Genomic DNA, 26,139 nt, shown 5'->3' on the forward strand with positions numbered 1-26,139 from the left:
TTGTTGAGCAACAGAAAAGCCCAGAACATAGGAGACAGGTGGGAAGAATCCATGTGAGGAATTGAGAATCATAGACCTCAAGGTGCTATTTACACTATTCAAGTAATTGGGTGTATCCTTTTTCAAAGTCAGCTTATTATTAGGCAAAATGTCAGGAAAGTATTTCTTCTCAAGGCAGAAAAAAACTTGAAATAACACTATAACTCTTTCCTTGATTTTTATTTTTATAATTCACTATTCTTATTTGGTATTTATTATACATTTATTTTTTAATTATAATTTCTTGGCATCTTTTGAAATTGCCTCTCTGTCATTACACAGTGGAGGTCCTCTGTTTTGGTTATAATGGAAGTACTGATTATACACAATTCTGAAACAGTGACATGTGTTCATTGTAAAAAATTCAAACTATACCAAAAATTACAAATTAAATGTAACACCGTATGAAAATCTACAACTCAGGGGTAACTTCTTCTATCAGTTTGGAAGACCACTTTTATCAGACATCTCTTTTGGATTGCTTTTTTGCCTGTTTTCTTTTTCATATTGGATTGCTTGTCTTTCTTTTCTGAAACAGTTCCCCTACCCCATTTTAACAATTCTTGGCATAATAAAGATATAAATCTCTATATGTCACAAGGATTGTAAATATTTTTCTTAGTCTTGTATGTTTAAATTGTTTTCATAATGTTTTTTAAATTCTTTACATCAGAAAAGTTTTATTTTTTATAACAGTAGTTGTAATTTTTTTTTTAACAACATAAAGGAGTATTTGAATTTTTTTCAATTTGAAACTATTTTTGTTACATGGAATATAAGACATAAAATTCAAACACATTTGTGATATGCAAACACTTTGCATTTACTTTGGCTCTATGGTGTGAGTATTATTTCTATTTGTATCATACCTTTGCGAATAGGAACATAACCTTACAACTAATGAATTTGCTTTCTCTTCTCCATTACAGATGTATTTTCCTCTGACTTTAGGTTAATGCTGAATAGTCAGATTAGCTAATTTGAGAGAATCTTACTTAAAATTTAGAAATTTAAAGATGAAAAAAAAGATTTTATTTTTCCACTTATAAAAATGTATATAACAAGCTACAATTTACAGAAACATTTTTACATGTTTAATTTTATTTGCTTCTAGAACCACCTTGTGGGTAAGCTACCATTATATATGTTTTATATATGTGAAAAAACGAGGCTCTGGGAATATTACATAGAATCATTTTATGACATAAAAATCACAAAACTAATGAGTGTATGACACAATCAGGATTTGCATTCAGGTCTCTTGAGTGTAAATTGTGTATTAATCTTATTTGATTCTCCTCTATCCTAATTTTACTTTTTCACTATAATAAAAATGAAAAGTAGGTGCTTAATGAGAAACTTGTTCAATCATCTGTAGATAAGTGACTTCTTATAATGAATAATATGACACTAAGATATACTCATTGTACCCACAGAAGGAATTCCATCTGATAACCAGAGGTTTGATGCAGTATGAGCATCTAGGGAGGAGGAAAAGAATACATTTCATTGTCACTCCAGCTTTAGAAATTTTAGCCAAAGAAGTCAAAGCAATTCCCTAGAGCCACACTCTATAGCTGCTGAGAACATGCATCATGTCCCTTTAAATTTCCCCATGGAACTAATTACTTGGAGGAAGGAAAGAGACAAAGATGAGCATGTCCTGTGGAATATGCTCTGGCACTACACAGCTTCTCCTCAACCCACCAAGGTACCAGAAATTGGTTTTCCCAAAGAGGCGAAGTCACCTCTGATATTAAGTGAGGGCCATCATACTAACAAAACAGGGATCTGATGGAAGGGACACTGTAAAAAGAGGGTACAATCCACACAGCAGACCTACAGAGGTGAAAGGAAATCCTTCCACCTGTTACCTAAAGATGCTTATGCTTATCAAGGGTGTATGTCTTGATGCTAACTTAATCTTTTATCTATCAAAGAGTTTCTGGCCATCTTCCCCTTCCTACCGTGATCCTTTTCTCCAATGGCACCTTATGCAGTGGGCACCCATTTCTAAAAACAACCCCAAACTCAGTCTCCTCACTGAGTCTGTTTAGACCCCCAAAGGGAGTCTTAGCACAACAGGATTTCCATTTGATGCTCTATCAGCTCTTTCTTTTTCGTTTTTTTTGTTTTCAATGGGAATCCCTTGGTTCTCTTTCTCAGCTACATTAACTGTAGTGATAGTTTTCCTTAAAGCACTTTCTGAGAAAAAAATTCTACATGGCCATAGCCAGTTATGCTCCAAAAAATAAGAATTACTTCAGGGCACAGAAGGAACAATCAGAGGCTATGGGTTTGGTGCATAATACAAATGAAAAATTATTTTTGCCTTTACAGTAGTTTAATTTTATTAGACAGGTATCAGTATAGCTTTAACTAAGAGGTCTCTGGAGCTACATTTTCCCCTGTCCTGGTCCTATCCAATATTAATACATGATTGACTTTTGCTTTCTGTAAATCCCTTTCTCTGCCTATTTATGAATGCATTTCACAATGTGCCTTTAAAAACTCATTATTTGGTTCTTAATACCCAGGAGGTTGCTTCTCTCCTGAAGAATAATTGTACTTGAGACGAAGAGGAATGCTCCTGAGACAAGAGTTGCCAGATTTAGCAAATAAAAGTCTATCTACTTAAGTTTGAATTTCAGATAGACAACAAATATTAATATTAGTATGTCCCAAATATTGCATACTTATTTATGGGACATACTTATGCTTTGTTCAATATCATACTAAAAATTACGAGAATATTATACCAAAAAATTATTCATTGTTTATCTGAAATTCAAGTTTAACTGCATGTTTTATATTTTATCTGGCGATCTACCTGAGAGTGGTTTTCAGATTCCACAGAGATCAGAGCTTGACACAGCTCTGATCTCTGTAGTACTTTTTTCTTTTTAACTTTCCCAATAAGTGGAGGGCTTAGAATGGTAGTTGTTTCCAACAAGAAATGGCATAGTAAGGGGTATAAGTTCAAATATGTCTATCCCCTCAGGATTGACCCACTCTGCCACCTCAGAATCAGCGTGGATGATAAGACATATGTATTAAATAGTGTTTCACAAATCATTGTTTGAAGCTATTCATGCCTTTTCTGGAGGCATTCATTTTAACTAATTGTTATCTTTTGTCCTTCCTCCCTGAGGTGATTTAAAAAAAAAAAATCTTCACCTCTATAAACCTAATCAGCAAATTTTGGAGTTTATTTAAATATTGACATTAAAAAAAAATTTGAGGATTGTAGTAAGCGTTAATGGGATAGAGGATGATACAGGAGAAATGAAATATAATTGCCATTGGAGTTAATAAAAAACAAACAAAAAAACTTCTCCAAAGTGTTAAATAAACACAATTCCTTCAGAATGTGATGTCTATAAGCCATGTCTGAAGGTCCAACCAAGATTTAGTGTAACTAGTATTAAAGTTCAAATGAGTCACATTAAAAAAACCAAACCAAACCACAACAACAACAACAACAACAACAAATTCTGAATGTTAAACTGGAATCCTAATAGACTCTAAAACTAACTGTATTGTAAGTCTAGAATGTTAAGGTCAACAGTTTTCAAATAGTTGGATAAACTCTTTAAAAGAGGAAGTCTACTGCAATGCATTGCAATGTATCACAGGTGCACTGCCATCCACTGGTCTTTATTTTTTAGAAATGAGAATTTAGGTCCTACCCCAACTTAATTCTTTTCATTTTCAAAAACTGACACGGTTTGGGCTTAAGGTTGGGGGAAGGGGGATCTACGGTAGCTTTGTTACCACTCCCCTCAGAATTCTATCACAGAATGGTAAAGATGACTACAAAGTCTTTGGTCTTCTTCACATTGAAAAGTGAGTCATTTCCTTCCCCTTCAACCTGGATTGGCCTTAGTGACTTGTTTGATCAATAGAAAGCACCATAAGTGACATGCTGGGAGTTTGGAAACAATTTTTTAAGAAGCCTTTTACTTCCACCCAGGCCTCTTGAAATACTCCGAGAGCCCTGAGTTACTATATAGTTGCCTGAGATCACATGGCTGGGGAGGCCACATGTAGGCCCTCTTGTAGACTGTTCCAGTAGAGTTCAGCCTTCCAGCCGTCTCCATCCAGGCATCTCCATCCAGGCAGACATATGTGTGACGCCATCTTTCTTGGGCCTTCAGACTAGCCAACCTACAAGCTGAATACTACCGAGGGACTTCTTATTCATGCCTCAGGGAACAGAAGAAAGCCCAGCCCAGCCCTGCTGGATTTTCTGACCCTTGAAATCGTAATATAATAAAATAGTTGTTATTTTAAGCCACTATGTTCTGGAGTAGTTCACTGATCAGCAATAGATAATCAGAACAAACAGTAATGCTTGATATTTACACTTAAGAACAGAACGAGGTGGAAGAAAAGAAGGGTAGGCTGATTAGAGAAGGTGAAGGGGGAGGAGTGGAATAAAGTTCTCTAAAAAAAAAAAAGATCATAATTGCCATGGACATGAATAAAAGATGGGCTAGAGATTTAGAAGACTTGCAGCAAGTTCAAAAAAATGAAAGTCACAAATTTTTGGCAAGCTGCTACTGTGATTTTGGGCCACACTCTCAACTTTGGCCCAATTTCTTAGAGATTCAGAGGAAAAACAGCATTAAAGTCTCGCCTCATGCAGATGCTGTGAACAGTAATGAATAAACATGACAAATAAATATGCTGCAAATAAGAGCTGAAAACGCTAAATATGTAAAAAAGCAATCTTATCACCTACTGAAAATCTTTCATCAGATGATTTCAAATTGAAGGTGTCTCAGAAGAAAATAACTTTGCAAATACAAACAGATTTTTATTTTTTGTACTTTTATTGAAAAGTTACATTTAAAAAAATACACAGACATTTTACCATTTATAGATTGCAGATACAGATGCTCAAAAAGAGTTCACTCTATTGTGTTGTGTTATGGTACTTCTCGCCCCTGATATCACAAACACTCCAGTCTTGTTAATATCAGCTTAGAAAGGGGGGCATGGGAGCATGACCTGCAACATAATTCAGTGAACAGAAAGACAAATTGTTCAATTATAAATTTTTTTTTTATCTTCTGTACATTATTGCATCAGGGAGCCACAAAATTCTGTAGCATCATTACAAATGAAAACAGGTTAAAAATGAAGAAGATAATTACATAGAAATACATGGATTCATTGTCGTCTTGCAAAATGCACAAGAGGTGCAAAAATGTGCAATTTAGGAAGCTCTTTTCTGTTTGTATACATTTGCTTAGCAACTCAAACTGGTGAGGAAGCTACAAAATAAATTAAACAAAAATAGCAAACAGGTAGTAATTATAGCTATGTTATATGGCTTTCTAGTTCAGTTAAATATCACCAAATAAAATGGGAAATAAAAAAAATACATTACTTTATCTTTTGTTCTCGTAAAGAGAAAATTCAAAGCTACTTTGCTTCCTAACACTTACACAGCAACTAAGGATGTTTAACTCAGACAAGAGATACAGTTCTAGTACTACACAGGATACAACAGTACTTGGATCTAAAACAGTACACAGTCCCTGCCAACAATAGTACACCAGAAAGAAAACATTGTGATTTGTTGGTAAGATGGTATCCACAAGGAAGCACTTGTGCTCATCTATTCTTGTTCCACACGAGAATGTGCCCGGTTGGATTCCAGAGTTATTTACAGACGTGTGAGGAAGACCCTAGATTTCAAGTCTGTCAGGAAAATATTCCATATTGTTTCTAAACCAGATCACACCCATGGAAAACTAGTCAGTGAATGATATATGTATATATTTTTTTCTGACCAATACATATTTGCAAGAAACCAAATATTTCAGATACACAAATCGAATAGGGTAGAGCAGGGAGAGGGCTTAGGGAGATAAAGCCTGTGACTTTCAGATTCCTACATAACAGGAGGGCCCCTCACAGCACTCTTGAATCTAGAGATTTGTTCTTTGGAGTCAGGCTTGGGTGGTATGCTGCATTTTGTGGCTGGGGTGGGGGTGGAGGGCACTGCGACACAAAATGCTTGATTTGCTCAATCCTTTTGGCTTTCCTTTTCATCTTTCCTACTGGCCTCAACCGACTGGGGCTTGCAGACATTAGTAGGGAGCGAAGAGGATGGAGGCAGGAGTGGCACGGATGGGCCCATGGCCCGGCCTCAGGAGAGCGGGAGGGATGGCTGGAGCCTGGAAGAGCGAGGCAGAAGGCCGGGGCGGCAGTGACAGCGCAGAGGACACTGCCGCCGCTGCCGCCAGGGGCGAGGACAGGAAGGCGGGGGCCAATGGCTTCATCACATCTTTCTGGAATGCAAGTTTTGCCTAATGGAGAGAGAAAACCAGGAGTGGAGGGGGGATATTGTTTTGAATAAGCACCATATTTTCATAAGTAAGATACCAACATTAAGAAGTAAAATTTTAAAAATCTTTGCTCTCAGAAGTCAAAAAGTGATTATTTTCACAAGCTGGTTTCAAAGGCTCTTGGCATAACTTTACTTTGACTTGTTTCCATTTCAACTCTTTTTTGGAGGTCTTTGCCTTGGGCATTAGGACATAGGAAAGCCTCTCTGAATAGATCCTAAAGCGAATACTCCTGTTCAGAAAGAAGAAACAAACATCCCCAGAAGGTTTCCTGTTTAGACAATGAGAGCTCAATTCAAAATTCAGACTTCTTGTAACCACAGTGAAGCCTTGAGAGAGTTGTTTTTTTGCTGTTGTTGTTAATTTTGAGAATATGTATGACCCTCCACTTTTCTTTAAAAAGCCACACTGGGACAGGTGATGGGTTCTCTCTCTCTCTCTCTCTCTCTCTCTCTCTCTCTCTCTCTCTCTCTCTCTCTCTCTCTGTCTCTCTCTCACCACTTAGAGTATGTCTTGAAAAACTGCAGCTAACTCAAATTTCTGTCATTGGGAATGACTACAAGTGAGTTAGCAACTTTATTTAAAGGAATCCCAGGATGGAATCTTCCTGTGAAGTAAGAAATCAATCCCTAATTTCTGTCTTTTGCAATCAGGATGAGTTTTGCAAGGTGGTTTTGCTTAATGCAGGCAGGTTACACTGTAGCATCAGATGGAGGCTTTAGAGAACCTGGAAGGTCATGTCAGCATGGCCTCCAGCTGGCCACTCCCGCCTTCAGCCTCAGACAGAATGCTACACTGGGTCCCAGGGAGGTTATAAAATCCATCCATCTGGCCATATATAAGACACCTATTGCTGGCACCCTGGGTATTTTTACAAAGAAACTGAAAACAGCACCTCCTGAAAGAAGGTAAGACAGGCTGATTACCAACATTCCCGCTAGATAGACATGAAGAGAGAGAGCAAGAACATTCACCGTCACTTTACTTTCTGGGGAGAGAGAGAGAGAGAGAGAGAGAGAGAGAGAGAGAGAGAGAGAGAGAGAGAGACAGAGAGAGAGAGAGACAGAGAGAGAGAGAGACAGAGAGACAGACAGAGAGAGACAGAGAGACAGACAGAGACAGAGAGAGAGACGAGAGAGAGAGAGAGAGAGAGAGAGAATATTAAATGAATGGATTTCTGTTTTCCAAAAACAATCCCTTTTCCCAGGTTCAACAGTCATCCTTCTCCTTGTTCCTGAGTCTTACTTTTCTTTATACACTAAAGAAGATAGTCTTTTCAAAAGGTCCTAGTAGAGGGTAAGGTATTACTCTTAAAGAGGGTCAGTTTGTCTTCTCTACAGAAGCTATCTTCAAGTTGTCCCACAGCACGGACCCAGCAGTTCATTCTAAAACTTCCATCTACAAGGGCTAAACCTTTCAGAACCCATCAGTCCCGAGACCCTCCTTACCCACAGTCTCTGCCCAAGCCAGCAAGGCTGCCCCACAAGACAGGTGAGCAGGCAATGTGAACTTACTGCTAAAATGCTTGGACTCCGCTGGAGTTTGTTGTAAGGGCTGTATTTCGGCTTCAGTGGTTTCCCTGCAACTCGATCCTTATGCCTTCGGCTAGAAATGTGCTGAAAAAAGTTTGATGCATTAGCTGAATCTAAATGTGAGTTTTATTCCACGTAAAATATAGTATTTCTTAAATAGAGGTAGCTAGTTTCATCATTCTCAGTTCTAGGTCCACAGTTACTAACTAACAGGTGTGGGGAAAATCACCCAGATCTCTAAGTTAAGACTTGCTCCTCACTCAATTGTAATGTCTCTCTGCCTTTCCTCTTTCTCTCTGGCTCTTATTCGACTTTGCCTGGCATTACCACCATGACTGATGAGACTGTCTCCATAATCAGATTTTGGGTCCTTCGAAGAGAGGCTGAACATCTCAGAAATTCCTTCTTGACCATAAGTTCCAGGCGACTGCTGTGCTTGTCTGTCTCTAACACCTAGGCTGGAATCTGACATACAGTAATAGTAGATGTGCGACTATTTGGTACTGCCTTTCCTCCACAGAGCATCTGTATTTGGTATATTCTATGCATCCGATATCAGGTAGTAAATTTAACTGTGAGTACAGTGAAAACCATTATATAGATGAGGAGGTGCACAGTCAAGTGGTGACCCCAAACAACAGTGACTACTAATTCAAGACACATTACCTGTTTGAGCTGAATTTCTGAATTAACATGAACATCACAGATTTCACAATGAAATGTCTTGTTCTGTAGTCCTGACCCCTTACTGCCATTCTGCATCTTTAATCTTGATCCAGGTCTAGGATACGACTTAATTGGACCAGCCCCATTACGAGCTTCAACCATGGTCTTGTGTTTAGATCCTAAAATAGAAAGATACATATATTAAATAGCTATTTAACAAATTATAGTAACCCAGTATGGCATATGAAGTTCTTTGTTTTCTTATCCTTGAGATGTATCTTCAGGCTGAATTTCCCAGTGGTTTTATTTTTAATGACCATTTAATTCTTATTATAAATGTAAGAAATTTTTATTGTAAATGTGGAAAAATTATAAAAATGGGAAAACAGCAGAGTATATAATAAAGAAAATACTGAAAATACAGAGAAACATAAGAAAATAAAGATTTCCCATATTTCCACCACCCAGAGATAACCACAGTTATCATTTTAGTGTATTTCTTTTTAGGTTCTTTCTTTTGAGTGTATAAAAATAGATATAGTCAATGATATTGTGAGAAGTTTGCATGGTGAAAGATGATTAGTAGAATCCATGGGTGATCACATCGTAAAGTATAAAAATGTCAAATCTCTACATTGTATACCTGAAACTAATATAATATTGTTTACCAACTATACTTACATTTTAAAAAATCAGCATTAAAATATATTTTTTTTTCAAAATTGGGATCATACTAATTCAATATCCTGATAATTTCACATATCAAATTACATATATATGTATATATATATATATTTTTTTTTTTTCTTATTTTTTTTCTTATAATTACACTTTAATGGCTGAGTAATATATTCTACCATATTGGGTTACTATAATTTACTCAACATTTCCCTACTGAGGGACTTTTAGGTTGTTTCCATTTTTTCTTTTTCTCTTGAAGTATATTACAGTGAATACTGTGCATAGATATTTGTCTTTATCCCTGTCACTTCCTTATAGTGAGTTTTGGGAAGTATTAGATATTTTTGAGAACATGAAAAAAACAGCAAGTTTTATCTCCAACCTGCTTTTTCCTTGCTGTTCCTAAAGTCATTAGGATCATATTTCTCTCAAAAATCACATCTTTGAATCAAAAACGGAGAGCAGAAATTGAACAAACCTAACATGTGAACAACAAAAGATATGGTATTCTGATGGGAAAAGTTGGATTTTGTAATAAACATTATTTAAATTCCAACAAGATCTGCAAACCTGTGTTGTGTGCCTCTAGCTGCGACAGGGAGTTCACAGCCACTTTGCATAGTGAACAATAAAGCAATTTTTTGGCCTTTTCTTCTTCTGATTCTGAAATAGTACCAGGAGCGCCATTTGTGCTCTTGGAGGGAGAAGTGTCTGCTCCAGGTGGCAGGGGTGTTGTGCCAGATTTGAGGAGAAATGAGCCACCTTCAGAGCTTGAGGGCTGACTGGAACTGTTGACTTTTAGCTTCCCTTTGTCTTCTAAGGGAGAAACAGAGAGATGGTATTAAAGCCTGATGTATCATATGAACATAGATAAACTGACATAAAGCAATTAAAAATAGAAAGTTGATTTCTATATGTGGTTTTTAACCCAGCATAGATTTTAGTTCATCGAGCCTGATTAAAACAGAACTCCATGCCATCAGTTTCCACTTCAGGTCACCTCCAAATCATGATGACTTATGAAAAATGACTTCATTTCCCAGTTGGAGCAGGTGACTTTCTATCTGCTATCCGGAAGTTGTAAATTTTGGTCCAGGGAAGTTTTTGATATATAGGAAAAGCAGCTGCCCTCCAGTATGATTACACGGTACGATAGTGACATGAAATAAGTCATTAGGCAACGGTGGTTTCATTTGACTACTCATGTTTTAATTAGGACATGGGTATAAATTAAAATTCAATGTTTACACTAAGTTAAACATTTTAACTTTGGGGTGTGGGTAGAGAGGAGGGAAGAAAACATGGTTTATTTTGGTTATCCTTAGTTAAGTTTTTGCTGCTCTTTGAATGGACATGAAATTTATCCAAAATACAGGATGCAAACATTTCATTAAACTTATTAATTACTACCAGTCTCAATCATGAATGTTAAATAATGACATTAACTATAAGCATAATATGAGGATTAGCGAAATAATTTACAGACATCTTGGCATTTTGATCATGTAGCTACTAAATGCTTATAATCCCCAAGGCCCATGCGCAGCCTATAAGAGGGTCCAAAGTGACTTTAACTCTTCAGGTTCATTTGCTATTCAAGACAGGCTCTGTTCAGTGGGTCCTTTGGGAAAGGAACCGGAACTTCTGAGGCAACAGCAAAATCCATCCCATGTTTAATCCTACCAGAGCTGGTGATCTTAGAAACTATCTATAGATATGTTAATAAACTCTCATTATCCTTAGGTGCCCCAGTCTGTATTCCTTTTCAGCAACTTTATTAAAACTTCAGAATGCCATGAAGTATGATAGAAAAGATCTTAGATGTTTACTGAACTGACCTCAACAGTAGGAGAGAAGGAAATAAAATCATCCTTCCTAACTGGTAATAGTAAGTACATTAGACTGATGATTATTTCAGGCCTGGAACTCTCTCATCTATAAGGATCCCTCAGACTGAATTTGTGATTTTAAAGAATGAACAAAGTGAAATAATTCAGTCATTTTAACATTTGCCTTTGTGGAATTACTGTTTCTTGTGATGGAAACAAGTTATTGCACAGCAAAACCTTTCCTTGCTTCAAGCATTTCACAAAGTATTTCATATAAACATGACCTAAGGAATCTGATCTGTTTTAGTCATTTACTCACCCATCCTCTCTCTTAGTCAGATTACTATCTGACTGCCCCTTATACTGATCTCCCTCATATATTCTTACACTTATAAAGAATTCCACAATTTACAAAACGCTATCGCTTACATTACCTTATTATCTCTTACAACAAATTTGTAAAATAGGTAAGGCTGAAAATGATTATACTTATCTTAAAGATGAGGAAACTGAGGCTCATCAAAATTAAATAATAGCCCACAGGTTAGTAGGGGGCATAAGTGAGCATGCTGTTTTCTCTAGCTATTCACTGCGTAATAAATCACTCTTACTGAACAAAGTCAGGGCTTCCTATGACATGAACATTATACTATAAAAGGCATACAATAGTCACCGGGAGGTGTGTAAAAGCTGTTGCTTTGTTTTATAATTACAGTTTAGTTTTAAAGCATATTTGCCTTAAATGGAAATACCTATCCTATTCAACAATTACCTGATTCAGGTTACATACAGAAGATGGACAAAATTACGTCTTTCTTTCTATATCCTTATTTCTTTAAGAAAAATTAAACACTTCCTTTTCACATCTTTTTCAACAGAGGTAATTTTTTCATGAACAAATACATGAACAATATGCTAATTCTGACAGCCTGCTAGACATTGAAGAGAGTAATAAATAAAGTAGGTACAGCCTTTAAGAAAGTAACAGTTTAGCAGAGGAAATGAAATAGTCATTCAGAGATTTCTAATTTATGATGGAAACTGGTAAGAGGCAGGAGAACATAGAGTAGGTTATGATTACTTCTGGCTAGGAAAAGAGACATTTTTCATAAAGGAAGTGGCCTTTTGGCTGGGTTTTGAAGGTTAGATTTAGATAAACAGAATGGGGTGAAAAGGAGTGAAAAGTGGAAGTATGAGGAAATGCTTAGGTGTTAGAAAGCTTGGGGTTTGCTTGGTTGAACATCTATTTGGGCATAGATGATGGCAGCAAGTGTAAAGAAAGAGATAACTATAAAGGCGGACTGAGTCAGAAGGCAGACCATACCTTAAAACTATTAAAATAGAGATGAAAGATGGCCATTTCCCATTTAAAAAAAATATTAAGAGGTGTGGTATGTATAACATTTACATGATCTAATATTTAGATAAATTATGTTTTAGTTTTTATCCCCTAGATAGGTCAAAGGCTTAATCTTTGAGAACATTAAGGATATATTTTGACTTTGGAAATGTGTAAGTGGTTCCATCATATTCAGGGAATTCTACCATTAGATTGATAATACTAGCTAGTAAATAACACAGATCCTAAAATCAGGGAAGTCACTTATGCAGTAATATATTTAAATTGTGGCCTTCTTTCTGGACATGTAAACTTATAAGCGTCAAAGCCTATATTTATGATTTCTCATTTTAATTGCTTGATATTTTAATCAAAATCCATTATACTATTTCTCTTTCCTTACTGACATTTTTAAAGCCTTCTTATTTTGTGTATTAGAAAGTTTAATTAATGTACTGTTTACTTCTGTTTCTTTTAATAAAGATGCATGTCATCTGGAACTTCTGGTTAATAGGAATTCCACTTTCAAGTATTCCCTCACCTAATGTTAATTAGCAGGGTTTCTGACTGTCTTAATTATTTCCTGATTACTCAAACACTTTTTTAAAGGTTTTATCCTACAGGATTTTGAAGCAAAATTTGCTTAGCTACATCAGAATTGCCCTTTGTAACAGATATCCATAATTTATGCAGCCAAATGAATTTAGTTCTTCAAAGTTGCCTCTTTGGGAGGTTCCACATGAATTCCCTTACTTTCCAAAGCTCTAAACATTCTGAAAACCTCTTTTTTCGGAACTGTTTTCATATCCAGTTTATAAACCATGTGAAAGAAATCAGTCTTCAATACATATTTGTCACCTTTATTTTTTACACCAAAAACGTCGCTCAAATCAACCCACCTATTCATCAAACATAGCACTATATTACTCAGATACAGCCTCAGAGGAATAATATGCTAACACAGAAGATGCAAAGAACATGACGAAAGTCCTAAAATATTACACATTGGAACTACCTGATACTGGTGGGCCCTTTACATCCAACGCCACGTTATGTCTCATGTTAAATTCCAGAAACTGTCTCTTCAAGCTTGTTAATTCCTAATTAATTAAACTAACATCTAATTTTCATATCTTGGCTTCTACACTAATCCTGGAAGCAGGGAAAAATGTCTATAAATTAAAAACGACTCTTCACCGAATCTGAATCTGTATATCCTTTCCTTAAAAACACAAAAAAGCTTTTTTTTTTCTTTAGGTAACTTAAGACCCATGAAAGTCAGGTGACTCATTTCCTAAATGTCCTAAACTGTAATTTTCTTCCATTCTATGATCCTGATTTAGGATATCCCTGCTTTTTCCATTTGAAACCTGTCAGTTGGGCTCTGGCTATTAGGTTAGCCCCTGCGGTGATTTTGTGGTCCAGTGATATGACAGTAATTGCCCTCCTTGTCTGAGATCTGTATGACAGCTGCCCCACTGTCCCTTGTGCCACTTTGTTGGGGAGTAGAAGCTGTCACCCTCACACCCAGATAAAACAGTGGCACCTCCAGATATGTCCATGTTGAAAGCTGGCAGCCTCCCCTCTGTATCAGTGAACTGGCACTGGTATTAGTGACCTTGTCATTTTTCTAAGTGAGCACAAAAGAGGGCTTGTTTGCTAGAGTTTGAATCTAATGAACAGCTTTCTCCTTTTTTGTGTAGTTTTCTAGCCATTTGACTTGTACAATAGAGAAATCATATTTCAACTTCTTCAGGTTGAAAAATTGCCCCTTTTCCGATTTGTCAGTAAGAGATGTGAAGCAGCTTTATTATGGAAAATAGAATCACTAACTCGTGTCACTTAAATCAAGTCCCTCAGGGAGTAGATATAGTAACGATTCAAAGACAGGGATAAGATTAAAAACTAATTTTCTAGGTGGAATGAGGAGCAGGCTCTTTTTCTTCTAAATGAATGGCCCTTTACAAAGGAGACGTAGATTCACAAGGTACAAGCAAAACATTTGAATTCTCCTCCCGTCTCCTTCCTCTCTAGATGCAGAGTTTAGGGTTTAGCTTTGATACTCCAGGGAGAGTGAAATACACACTGACAATGGAAAGGTCAGCCTGAGAGGTATTGAGGAAACAGCTTTTCTTCATCTAAAAAAATGTATCTTAAATGAAGGCAACAAACTATAGCAGTCTTAGCAGTACTTGTAACTTTGTCACCAATACAAATCAGATATTTCCATTGGATATTACAGTTGTTATAGAAAGCTTGAAATACCATTTATGCTCATCTCTACTTCAGAATTACGGTAGCTATCAGACCTGTTGCTAGATCTTAATTAATGCATTATTACTGTATTACCATATCATAACAAGAAACTGATAACTGTATTTCAATATATTTAGTTTTCTTTATAAAACTTTCATTTCATTTTTATGGATTTCAAAACACCATTCTGAAAATAGGCTTCATTAGTCAGCCACGGGAAGAGGTTAAGAAGCTCTGAGTTTACGCTTATCACTTCATTCTGCCTGCATTTCTGTCCTTAGCCACCATTTCAACCACTTTCTTACCAACATCCTAAATTCCCTTCCTTGTTCCCAAGTGTCCTTTCATTACTTCGGTTATTTGAACAGGGCATTCTTTCTTTCACATATCGAGTCCTGTGGAGGACTGGTCCCTCTGATGAGAATCCTCTTACCCTCCACCCCCAAACCAGGTTCCCTGTTTGCCTGGCTATCTTCTTCTCACCCATCAGGCATAGAGAGCTGAAACCTATTGCTTGGGACTTCCCTTCCTTCCCAGACTAGGTCAGCACGCTTTTCTTTTCAGTCATCAAGCACACGTTCACTATCTACACATGAGAGCAAGGCCCATGCCTCCTGGATTCCTTGTCATATACCCAGTGCCTAGCATGATGCTGGGTATTCAGTGGGGACTCAATAAATATGTGCAAACACACACATGAATAAACCATTTTTCTAAAACTTTCAATTTAATGTATTTTGTATCTTTTTGATTTAATGTATTACATGTACTTTCATGTTGTTACTTTTATTTACTTTAAAGCTGTATAATACTCTATTGGATACAAGTAGTTTATTTAAATAATTTCCCTAATACTGATCATCTTGTTTCAAGTTTTCATTAACACAAATAATGCTACAATGGGCATCTTCATGCATAACATTTTATTTTTTTTGCTTGGTATTTAGGATGATTTTCTTGATATTAGTTACAGGAAGAAGAATTAACTGGTCTAATGGAATGAACAGATTTTTGGTTCTTGATTTATCTTATGACACTGCTTTTCAAAAGGGTTCTTTCAATTTGAAATACTGTAATATAAACCGAAAATCTCCTAATGATTTTTCAAAGTACTTAAAAATACTTTTACTGGCTATTAATCATTATGTCTTATGGATTAGTCAAATGATTGGGTAAAATTTTGGTTGAAAAAGAATAAAATAAACAAATGTTTCCAAACTCAAAATGTGGTATACTGATTAATTTTCACATTGAGTAAAAATATTTTATTTGTTAATAGAGAACTAAGAACAAAGATATTGTGCTAGGTAGGGAAGACAAATCATTTTAACTTAAATATGGCCACTTTGCTAGTTAAATATGCAAAAATCATCATAAGACTCTGATAGAAGTTCAAATATTGGGAAGCAAGGTATAAAATACTCTCTATTGTAGCAAGAAATTCTAGTATTTATGTCATTTTATATTTGAAAGAAAACAAAGTGTTAAGCAATTAATAGCACATAAGAAAATACCAAAAAATTGTACACTAAGAAAAAGTTGTGCAGGAAGCTAGGAAAAAAAAAATGTATGAGCTGACAAGTTTTTCCTATTTACTGACATAGATGCCAGCAGGAACTTGGCAATCAGAGCCATGTTTCCTATTCTGATTGCACCCTCCCCACTGCTTCTTTGATTTCAGTACCCAACCCTGGCTCTAACAGAGGGTGGGGAGTAGAGGTGGGGTGTCTCCAGAGGAAGCACCCAATTTTCTTCCTCAACAAATGGAGATGTGTTGGATTATCCATTATTTTATTACTGCAAAGGTAATATAGAGCGGATTGTTGACCTGTGAGGTAGGGCGTCAAATAGGGTGTGGAAAGGGATAACACACCTTTCTGAGATATCAGACTTCTACAAGTATCACCTAGTGAAAAAAAATCTCAAATAGCCTTCATGTGCAGTTAAGTCCATGAACCTTTCCAAAGATAGCATATCATGGTAGTGAATTTGAGGGGCTGCACCGGTGAGACTTTGGCCTTGAAATTACTTTCTATCTGAATGACTCTGAGCCATTATTTCCTCTCTCTAGGTCTTATTTTCTAGTATCCATCAGAGAATTGTTGTAATCTTTAAGTAAGATAGTATATATAAAATGTTCAGCACATTAGTCTTGGGCACATAACGATCACCCAGCTAACATTATTATTAGTACTGCTGTTAAAATTATTTTTTGCATAAGTCTAATAAGCTTGGATCTGATTTTCTCGAATATGTTATATTACGTGCTGCATAATGAAAGATGATGAGAGCTGACTACCTCTCACTGATAGCAGCAAGAGGGGACAGCTAAAATAAAATGCCACAGGAGGACCAAAAAAACAAAACAAAACAGATAAAACAAAACATAACAAAAAACTCCACAAAACCCCTCAAAACAAATTATGTCAATAATAGGCATTTTTTTCCATGCTTTACATTTTGCAAAAGTCTTTCATATTTAACTTGATCCATTCAACATTGCTATGATGTACAGAGGGCATTATTCCCACTTCACAGATGAGAAAAGAGATGCTCAGAGAATGTGATGCCTTCTCTGGAGTCATAGCTAGTCAAAAGAGCAAAGAGTACCACCGTCTATTGATGTACTGTCCAGTACAGTGGCCATGTGTGGCTACTTAAAATGAAATATTCAGTTCCTTAGTAACACAAGCCACATTTCAAGTGCTGAATAGCTATGTGTGGCTAACGGCATGTATGTTGGATAACACAGATATAGACCATTGTTATCACCATGGAATATTTTATTGGATAGTGTTGTCTATAGAAATGAGAGCACCAAACCATTACTGCACTATACTATGCCCAATGTCCATAACAGTAAACCTGGTCCTCAGAGAAAGAAGTCAGGGGAGAGAAAACAACTATAGAAATGTTTCTATAAAAAACACTTCAAACTTTATACCATAAAGCCAAATTTGTGTGGCACTGGACTGTAAGCATAATCAGAATCGGGCCCAGAATCCCCCAAATTGTCTAGTACCAGTGCTCTGCATACAGAATCTACCAATATTTACTGAGTAATTCTATTTGATCATCCACCAATTTCAGAAAAATATGTCACTGTAAGAGAATTCTTCCTGAAGCAAGTAAGTGGAATGTCATAAAAATGTAAGTAATAACCTTTGTAAAAAATAAAATCTCAAGGGCATTTATGGTTGTGATTTTACAAAATTATTCAATGTACTTACAAAATCCTTTTAAATTCCAATTATCTTCTAATGGTGATATAAGCCTCAAGGAGATATCCAAGGTTTTGCTTTTTAGAAAGGTTTATAACATATCCCTAGTAAATCATAAGTTAATAGTTCCTCAGTAAATCGTCAGTCAGTCTCAACTTTTGGTTCACTTTCTCAGAGCAACATTAGGAAATAGCTTTTAGAAGTGGAGAACCTAACAATAAATGTTCAGTATTATTTGGAAGCAAAATAAATGCTCGAAAGTTTCAGAAGTTAGTTTTCAGAGTGTGAGAAACACTTAACTACCTAAGAATCTTCAGCCTTGCCTAGCAGGTTGCAGTTGTCAAATTCAAGGTGTAAGGGCAAAGATGGAGGTGGTTTCATTTTTTAAATTGACTTTGAAAGTCTCAATGATATATGTACATTTCATGAAAATATGAGCCTTACTACAATAGTCTGTTCTCTTTAGACAGATGGGACTCAATTTATGTTCTACATGACGTACCCCAGAATTTCAGACTTAAGATGCTTGTCATAAATATAGTTAATCTATTATTTTAGGAGGGATACTAAATCTCGGCCTCCTGGATTTGGATATATGTATGCCAAATTTATGATGGCGCTTCTCTATGAATGACAGATGCTGCCAAAGCAGAAAACTATCATTTTCTTCTACTCAACAGCACAAGGTCCTCCTGGAGACAGAAAGGGGGAAGGGGTGGTTCCGAGACCTTGCTAGCTAATCGATAGAGTCCTGCGGCCGTCAGCGGAAATGAGAAGTTGTCATTTGGAAAACTTGGCCCCATTTGTAACAAGACATAAAAACTGTGAAACACACAGGGGAACCCATAAAAATGACGAGGAGAGGGTCTGCATTTGTATCCTTGACAGAAAAACTCTTCAACAAAATTGAAAGTGCTCTTTCATAAAGCCACAGGGTACCCGTAAAAAGCTAAACTGCAGCCTTTCTAGGCAAATCATGATCTACTAGTTGATAATTGCTCTGGGTTCACACCCAAGAAATTGCCACCATGCAAAAGCACAATATACTGAAAATTAATTTGAGTTGTTTTGAGGTAGCCTATCTTCTTTCCTTCCTTTTTATGTCTTTTCTGACACTGTCATCTCACAGTCTCCATGTTATGTTCACGGGTACGGGATAAATAAAACAATCTCCATGTTGCTAGTGGAAATATTTTAGATGGAATGATGCAAAATGCTACTGAAAATGTGGACAACCCAGCTGGACCCTTGAAGAAGCTGTTCAAGGCTCCTGCCATGTTGGTGATGCCCTTCCAGTGTTGACCTCTATCTCAGTCAGTATATTTGGCTTCGACACACAGAGTCTACAATTGTCAAGCTGGAGCTTTTGAGAACATCTGTCATTTTTCTGAAACGAGTGTTTTCATTCAAACTTGCCCTTGAAAAGATTTGTAACTTCTAAAGCTTTGTTCTATTAAGGTTAAATGCTATAGACAACATACTGCACAGGAACGAAGGATTATCAATAAAACAAAGCCTTAACGGCCCTTTCAATGCCATAGCTCCTACTGAAAACATATCAACAGTCATCAAGCTATTTAAAAGTCATATATGGTCCTACTCACTAATTCTTTAAAAAGTGTTTTAGTGGCCTGACTTTGCCCATTGGGATTCTTGCATTCACTCTCCCAAGTCAGAGAAGTTTAGAAGTAACGGGACTAATGGGATATGCATGGAACAAGAAGCTCTGAGTTCCTATTATGACTCTATTGCGATATGAGTTGTGAACCTCCCATAAGCCATTTAACCCTTCCAAGACCCAGGTTCTTTGTTGTTACCATATTTTTGAGAGTACCTTAAAGGTGGTAACCATATATTACTTTTCTTTATAGTCCGAATATCCAACACAATAATAATAATAATAATAATAATAATAATAAAACATGCTAGGTTGGAAGTTGAGAGCAAGAAAATGTCTTTCTGTTCACTGCTGCACCCCAGCATCTGGCAAAATATACAGATTGACTATGCTATTGGTATAATAATATGTATTATTGAGTGAATAAATGGATATAAAGTTGAGTTAATAAATGGATATAAAGTTGAGTGAATAAATAAATGGATAAAAGGTCCCACAATGAGGACCTTGCCTCAGTTTGCTATCTTGTAAACTGGAGATAATATTTGACCCTAATATCTGGTAGATCTTGGTTAAAAATCAATGAAAGATGAATACTAATTTCAGCCCTACCAGTTACAGGGGTGTTGAGATGATCATATGAAAAACACTTGGGTATGTGACTGGATTTTGTAAACTGAACAAATTGAAGGTGTTTCTATTGTTATATTTCAAGCAGAACATGCTGGTTCCATCATCTTTGCTCTTAATTGCATTTATAAAAATATCGAAAGCATTCTAAATCATTCCATCTGCTTTCAGCTGTTTAGATAGCAGCTGATTAAAGGCTGTTCAGCTCTAAATAGCTTTATACATTTTGAAGAACTAGAAATGTATTTTTCTCATCTTGGTATTGAATTAAGTTTTGTAAAAAAACATCTTCTGCTAAAGACTAGACATATGGACCATTAGGATGACTATCACAATATTTTATCATTAGGTTGATTATCACAATATTATTTTCAAAAAACAAGGGTTTTCAAAGGCTCTGTGTTTTCTGTTTTTTGAACCTGTTATGAGTGGTTAAATGTTGCCACAAAAGAACATTCAATTTGATGTATGGGGCATATTATCACAGGGAGGTGTACTGTCATATGGCATTATGACACTTGAACTCTAGGGAGAAATTTGGGTAGAGTGTCTGGCCAATATGTTCTCACCATCTTCCTGAAGCTGCCTACTTCTGGCTGTGTTTTGACCCCAATTCTCCCAAAACACATTTCTCCTCCCTCCTACCATGTTTTGAACTCCCATTAATGCATCATTAAAGACTGGGATAGATCCTAGGAGACCACAAAGCCAATTCTTTGGATTTTACATTTAATTCTACTCCAACTTCTAAAAAGTGAACAGGATAACTATTCTTACTTAACTGCCTTTAATAAAACATATATAATTTTTTTCTAATCAAGTATATAATTCAAGTAATAAAAGCTTTGACAGAGTATTGTTTCATAGAGGCCACAATATTCTATAGAAAATGAAAACAAGCAGGAAGTCAGGAGATGACGGATTCTGTTCTTCCAAACATTGGGTAACCTCCAGCAAATAACTGCCACAATGGGGACCTTGCCTCAGTTTGCTATCTTGTAAACTGGAGATAATATTTTACCCTAATATCTGGTAGATCTTGATTAAAAATTAGTTAGATAATATACGTAAAAAGGCTCTGTTCTTTAGAAGGGGAGAAGTGTGATACACTAATCCAGTATTGATTATTTCTTCATCAGATCACATGATTTAGTCATTCTCTCACACAAAGAACAAAAATAATCGTTATTACCAAATTTGGGTTAGCTCACTCCTTCGAGGCAGCAGAGCTTTTGGAACCAGCATTTATGGCACCTAATTAACCATGGTCCCTTCCTACATAGTCTTTTTGTCTGACCAGGATTTTCTGAATCTTCTTCTTACAGTAACGGATTTGTGCCTTCCCCAAAGTCCTGGGAAGGCACAGGAAAGCGTTATGAAGTCTTCCTCAAATTCTACAATGTTTGAAGAGCAAAAGAGAGTCAGAAGTGTGTGTGTGTGTGTGTGTGTGTGTGTGTGTGTGTGTGTTTCCAGTAACAGAGAGGTCTAGGTCTCAAAAGAGAGAGTCAAACAGAGAAAGATATATTCTCTTAGTCTCCTTTAATAAACACTGGTCCTCAACTAGTTACTAAAATAACATGACTCATCCATCCTGGACCCAGAGGGGCAGATGTAAGTGTGCAAAAGCCTATTAAATTTATCCAATTTCATGGCATACATGCTAGAAAAATGACTTTTTTCTCTTCTCTCTGAGTCATTTAGTTTGAACCTACTCAGAAAAACTGCCGATTCACCGGGACTGTGAAATATGGACACTTCTTAAAAGAGACTTCCACTAGTAGCCATTTCCAATTATATGAAGTTCTTCTGTTAGTCAATTAATAACTTTGTAAATAGTTCCCTTAAAGTCCTTGAGTTCATTTGTAACTCTGAGGGGAACTCTGTAAAGATCTTCAAAAATCAAAATCTTTTATTATTGAGCACATTTTCAGATTCATTTAATAATGCCACTGTCTCAGAAAACTTCACCGTTTTGCTCCCCCACGCCCCTTCACTGCAGTAAAACAACATAAAAAGCCTATCAGTAAACAAATTTAAGAATTCCTGAAAAAGTTTATAGTAAAAATCAAACATAAAAAGAGTAGAAAGGAATAATAAACTCAGCATTTTGGATCCATTTCTTGATGTTTGTCTAAACACATTGTGACCAAGGAGCCTCTACTTATTTTCATGCATATATATGTATATATATTTCCACGCACATATATACTTAAATGTATATATTTAACAACATGGAATGGTAACATATCAAATACTTAGATTCCGTGCACACATATAACCTCCTGTGAAGGAAACATATTAATATTATAAAAACGAGTCATGGAGAAAACATGCAACAGCTGAGCAAAGGAGAGTGGGGTTGGGGCAGGGGACCAGGAGGAACACAAAGAATGTAAAGAACAAAAAGTGTCATTGACCTGATTTGTCAGAGCTGTTGCCTGTGATTGGCGTGATGGAGCAGCTGGGATTAGCCTTTGCGCTGTCCTTGGAAGAAACCATTTTGGGTTTATTTTTCGTTGCCTCTAGTGCTTTGACCTTCTTGGCATGTTTACTTCCTTTGTAGTGGGCCTCGGCCTGGCTCTACAAAGGAGAACAAATCAGGCTCATTTTTTGCTACTTACAAACACCACAATGGATGATCATGCAGGAAAAAAATACATTCAATCGTAGGCACCACACACATTTACAACTCAGCACTCAACTACATTTTGGCATTTCGTGACGTGGTAGACCAGTATGTAAGAGGAATATTGAAACCTTTTGTACAACACAGACGACCTGTATCTTTCAAAACCAGACACTACTTGAGCGGACAATAGGGCCAGGGCAAAACTGTGACAAAGGTAAGCTTTGTCATCAGAGCCTTCTGCCACTGTCCTTGGGGGTTACTTTTCAAACATTTGGCTGACAGCAAGCTGCTTTGAGTGTCCTACCTGGATATGTCCTTCCACAACCATGACTTTTGTTTCCCTTCAGGTAAAAACCTGTCTGCGCTGCATCTACATTCTTCTGGACTCTGCTCTGAGAGCAAGTGATGTGACAAAGCAACTTTCTAGTGAGTGGAGATGGTACTACATTTTGGAGGCATCCACATGTGTTTCATGCCTCCTTTTGATGATTCCAGTTCTAACAACAGATGATATGAGCCACAAAGTGGGTAGGGAAAATCCTTGTCTCTGATCTCAGGTGTGATTCTGAAGTCAAAGCAGTTAGTGGTACATTCACTTATACATAAAGCACAGGTGAAACTGTGACTTCAATACTAGATCAAAAGGAAGAGACGCACTCGAGACAAGGGACTACTAAAAAATATTCAAAAGACAAAAACAAATTACCACAAAACAAGAAAACATTTACTGACATCGGGAAAATTCCCCACTGCCTAAAGAACAATGATTTTGTATTTTTGGCATCAAGTACTAACACACATATTAACAAAAGAATAAGTATATTCACTTCAATTTCATTTCGAATAGACTCTGAAAATATAAACACTCATTTGGCAAAAACAAAAACACATATAATATGGCATGTTAGCTTACTTATAAAAGTGAAATGGCTGATAAACCTATCATATAAAACACGTTTTTGTGAGATGATTTCTAAAGTAATAACTTTTTAACATCAGTTCTCCTTATATATATACCTGTATGTGTTTGAAGATGATTATACCAAGGTTTTTATTCATTTTCCTCAGCAAGCAGAATATAAGTGGTGTGTGTGTGTGTGTGTGTGTGTGTGTGTGTGTGTACGTGTGTAGGTAGGTCGGTTGGTAGGTAGGCAGAAGTGACAATGAACAGAATGAGCCAGGTCATGATTCTATGTTTCAATAAAAGATATACAAGTGATTTTCCTAGCATATAACCCCGATCACACAAGGTCAGTGACCTTGTGTTAACTGTACATTGTTCCTAACTTCCTAAATATCTTTTCGTAAGTACCATTTTAGATCGTCATTGACCTATCATTGCTCTTGTTTGGTTTGCTCAAGGACTTCTCATTATGTGCTCTGTCAAGTTGAAAAAAAAAAATCCCAAGGGAGAAGAAAAGTATAACATTATTGTAAGTCTTTTATGTATTACCAACCAAGAATGGTTAAGTCCAGCTAATATAGTTGAACAGATATAAATTTAAAAATATATATAAATGTATAAATTGATAATGTGCAGTGACAACAATAATGACTATTATTATTAGGCCTCTGCCAAGCAGAGTTCTAAATGTATTACATGTATTAGCTCATTTAATTCTCATAATACTCTGTTAGGTAGGCTTATTAGTCAGCACTTTACAAATAAAACTCGGGGCACGGAGAAGTTAAATAACTTATGAAAAGTCACACAGATAGGTATAGAAGCCATTTTGCAGATCTGAAATGCTTACATATGTATCCCTATTTAACTATATACCCACACAGTCCACATACACATACTCACACTCAGATAACATTATAATTTTATTAGAAGTGAAAAAGTACACAGAAAGAAAGCACACTGCTTTTAATGACTCAGTGAAAGATTATGTTTTAACTGAAGTTTCTATGAGTAAGGAAAATCTACTTAATTCATGGGAAATACACTAGCATAATATACTAGGCATGACCCTTCTGGTGAGTAGCAAGAAAATCCCACTCTTTAGATATATAACAATTTCTACAAGATATCAGGATACTTCCTAGCATCAGGAGATTGCCTCCTCTTTCCAAGTATACCATATAGTGTAGTACTACTTTTGTGCCCTTTGGCTAAAGAAACATATGGTTCTCAAAATAAAACCTCCTAGCACAAGATAAGCAGAGTGTCACTTCCTCATTACTATTTTCTGGCATCACTGCAGAGAGTTAACAGCATCAATTAGCACTTGGGATAAAGATCCAGCTAAGTGGCACCTCACTGGAAGCCGAGATGGAAAGAATTCTCCATAGCCACTTGCTTTTTGAGTTCTGGGGCAGGGAGAGAAGTCCAACGAGGGTTCTTAGCTTGTCCTGACCATTGTTTGGGAATGACTGGGGAATAAAGGCAGTGGCGGGCACTGCTCACTCACATCTGGCGCCCTTCCAACTCCCCTGTGGTATTCTTGGTAGTAGCACTTTGCTATCCTCAGGGCTGTATCAGAGGCAGTGTAAACAGTTTCTAAATCTTTGGCAAATCTTCAAATGAAACTGAGACACTGTTAAATAGTAACACGATTTAACCGGACTTCATTGTTTAGGAATCTCCTTAATTGAGGACTGAAAGAAACAAGGATAAGAGCCAGAAAACCTATGAACTAGGCAAAACAATCAAGTCCAATAGACAATGCCTCGTCTCACTTCTAAGAGATTTGGTTGACCACACTGACTTACTTTACATCTCAATGACAACTCAATACACACATATTTGTCTAGCACTAATGTCTTGTTTTCTGCTTCCCTGCCAAAAGGGCTGCTGTGCCCCCAACTAGAGTGATCAAAGCATTGCTAGAGCAAAGCATCTCGCCAAGCATTGCTAGAATTAGAGTTACCTAAACCACCATACTGACCTCCATACAAGAATCCGTTGCTATGTAGGTTCTTCTCTCAGGGGTCACTGTAGTAGTTACCTGACCACCCACTGGTAAAAGAATAGCTTTAACAGGAAATGACATCCTAGAATTTTTTCTTCCATTCATGTCCTTTGTTGCTAAAACCGTTCACTTTCCCAAATCCTCTACATCTCTAGGGACCCTACTGGTCCAAACAAAAAAGATAAATGATGAGATAATGTATGGCTTTAAAAAAAACAGTACTAATGTAACATTCTAAAATTCACTGTGCTCCCATTTCTGATTTTTACCTTATTTCTAATTTGTGCTTCAGAGAAGTGGTTAGGATCTTGAAACATGACGTTAAACAGTGTTCATTTTGTCCAGAAAGGACAGCCAAACTCAAACTCACCAAGTGGCTGGGAAGGTCAATGTCACTGGAGAAAGTCCTCAACTATTTATCAATA

General features: G+C 36.5%; 1 protein-coding gene across 9 annotated transcripts in view; it reads right to left on the bottom strand.

Moving 5' to 3' along the window:
* Positions 1 to 4,850: 4,850 nt before the first annotated feature.
* ZNF385B (zinc finger protein 385B) overlaps positions 4,851 to 26,139 on the bottom strand; it is a 373,053-nt gene continuing 351,764 nt past the window's right edge. For 5 of the 9 annotated variants that reach the window (XM_019739352.2, XM_019739353.2, XM_019739358.2 and 2 more), the window contains exons 5-9: positions 22,588 to 22,750; positions 9,848 to 10,093; positions 8,597 to 8,775; positions 7,913 to 8,014; positions 4,851 to 6,359 (exon numbers count right to left, since the gene is read on the bottom strand). In XM_019739352.2, coding sequence (XP_019594911.2) covers positions 6,141 to 6,359; positions 7,913 to 8,014; positions 8,597 to 8,775; positions 9,848 to 10,093; positions 22,588 to 22,750 — 909 coding nt within the window. In that variant the 3' untranslated portion in view covers positions 4,851 to 6,140. The remainder of the gene's footprint in view (positions 6,360 to 7,912; positions 8,015 to 8,596; positions 8,776 to 9,847; positions 10,094 to 22,587; positions 22,751 to 26,139) is intronic. The other 4 variants (XM_074338711.1, XM_019739360.2, XM_074338713.1 and 1 more) reach the window with 2 other exon arrangements.

The sequence above is a fragment of the Rhinolophus sinicus genome, linkage group LG01 (assembly GCF_036562045.2).
Source record: "Rhinolophus sinicus isolate RSC01 linkage group LG01, ASM3656204v1, whole genome shotgun sequence".
Taxonomy (NCBI): Eukaryota; Metazoa; Chordata; class Mammalia; order Chiroptera; family Rhinolophidae; genus Rhinolophus; species Rhinolophus sinicus.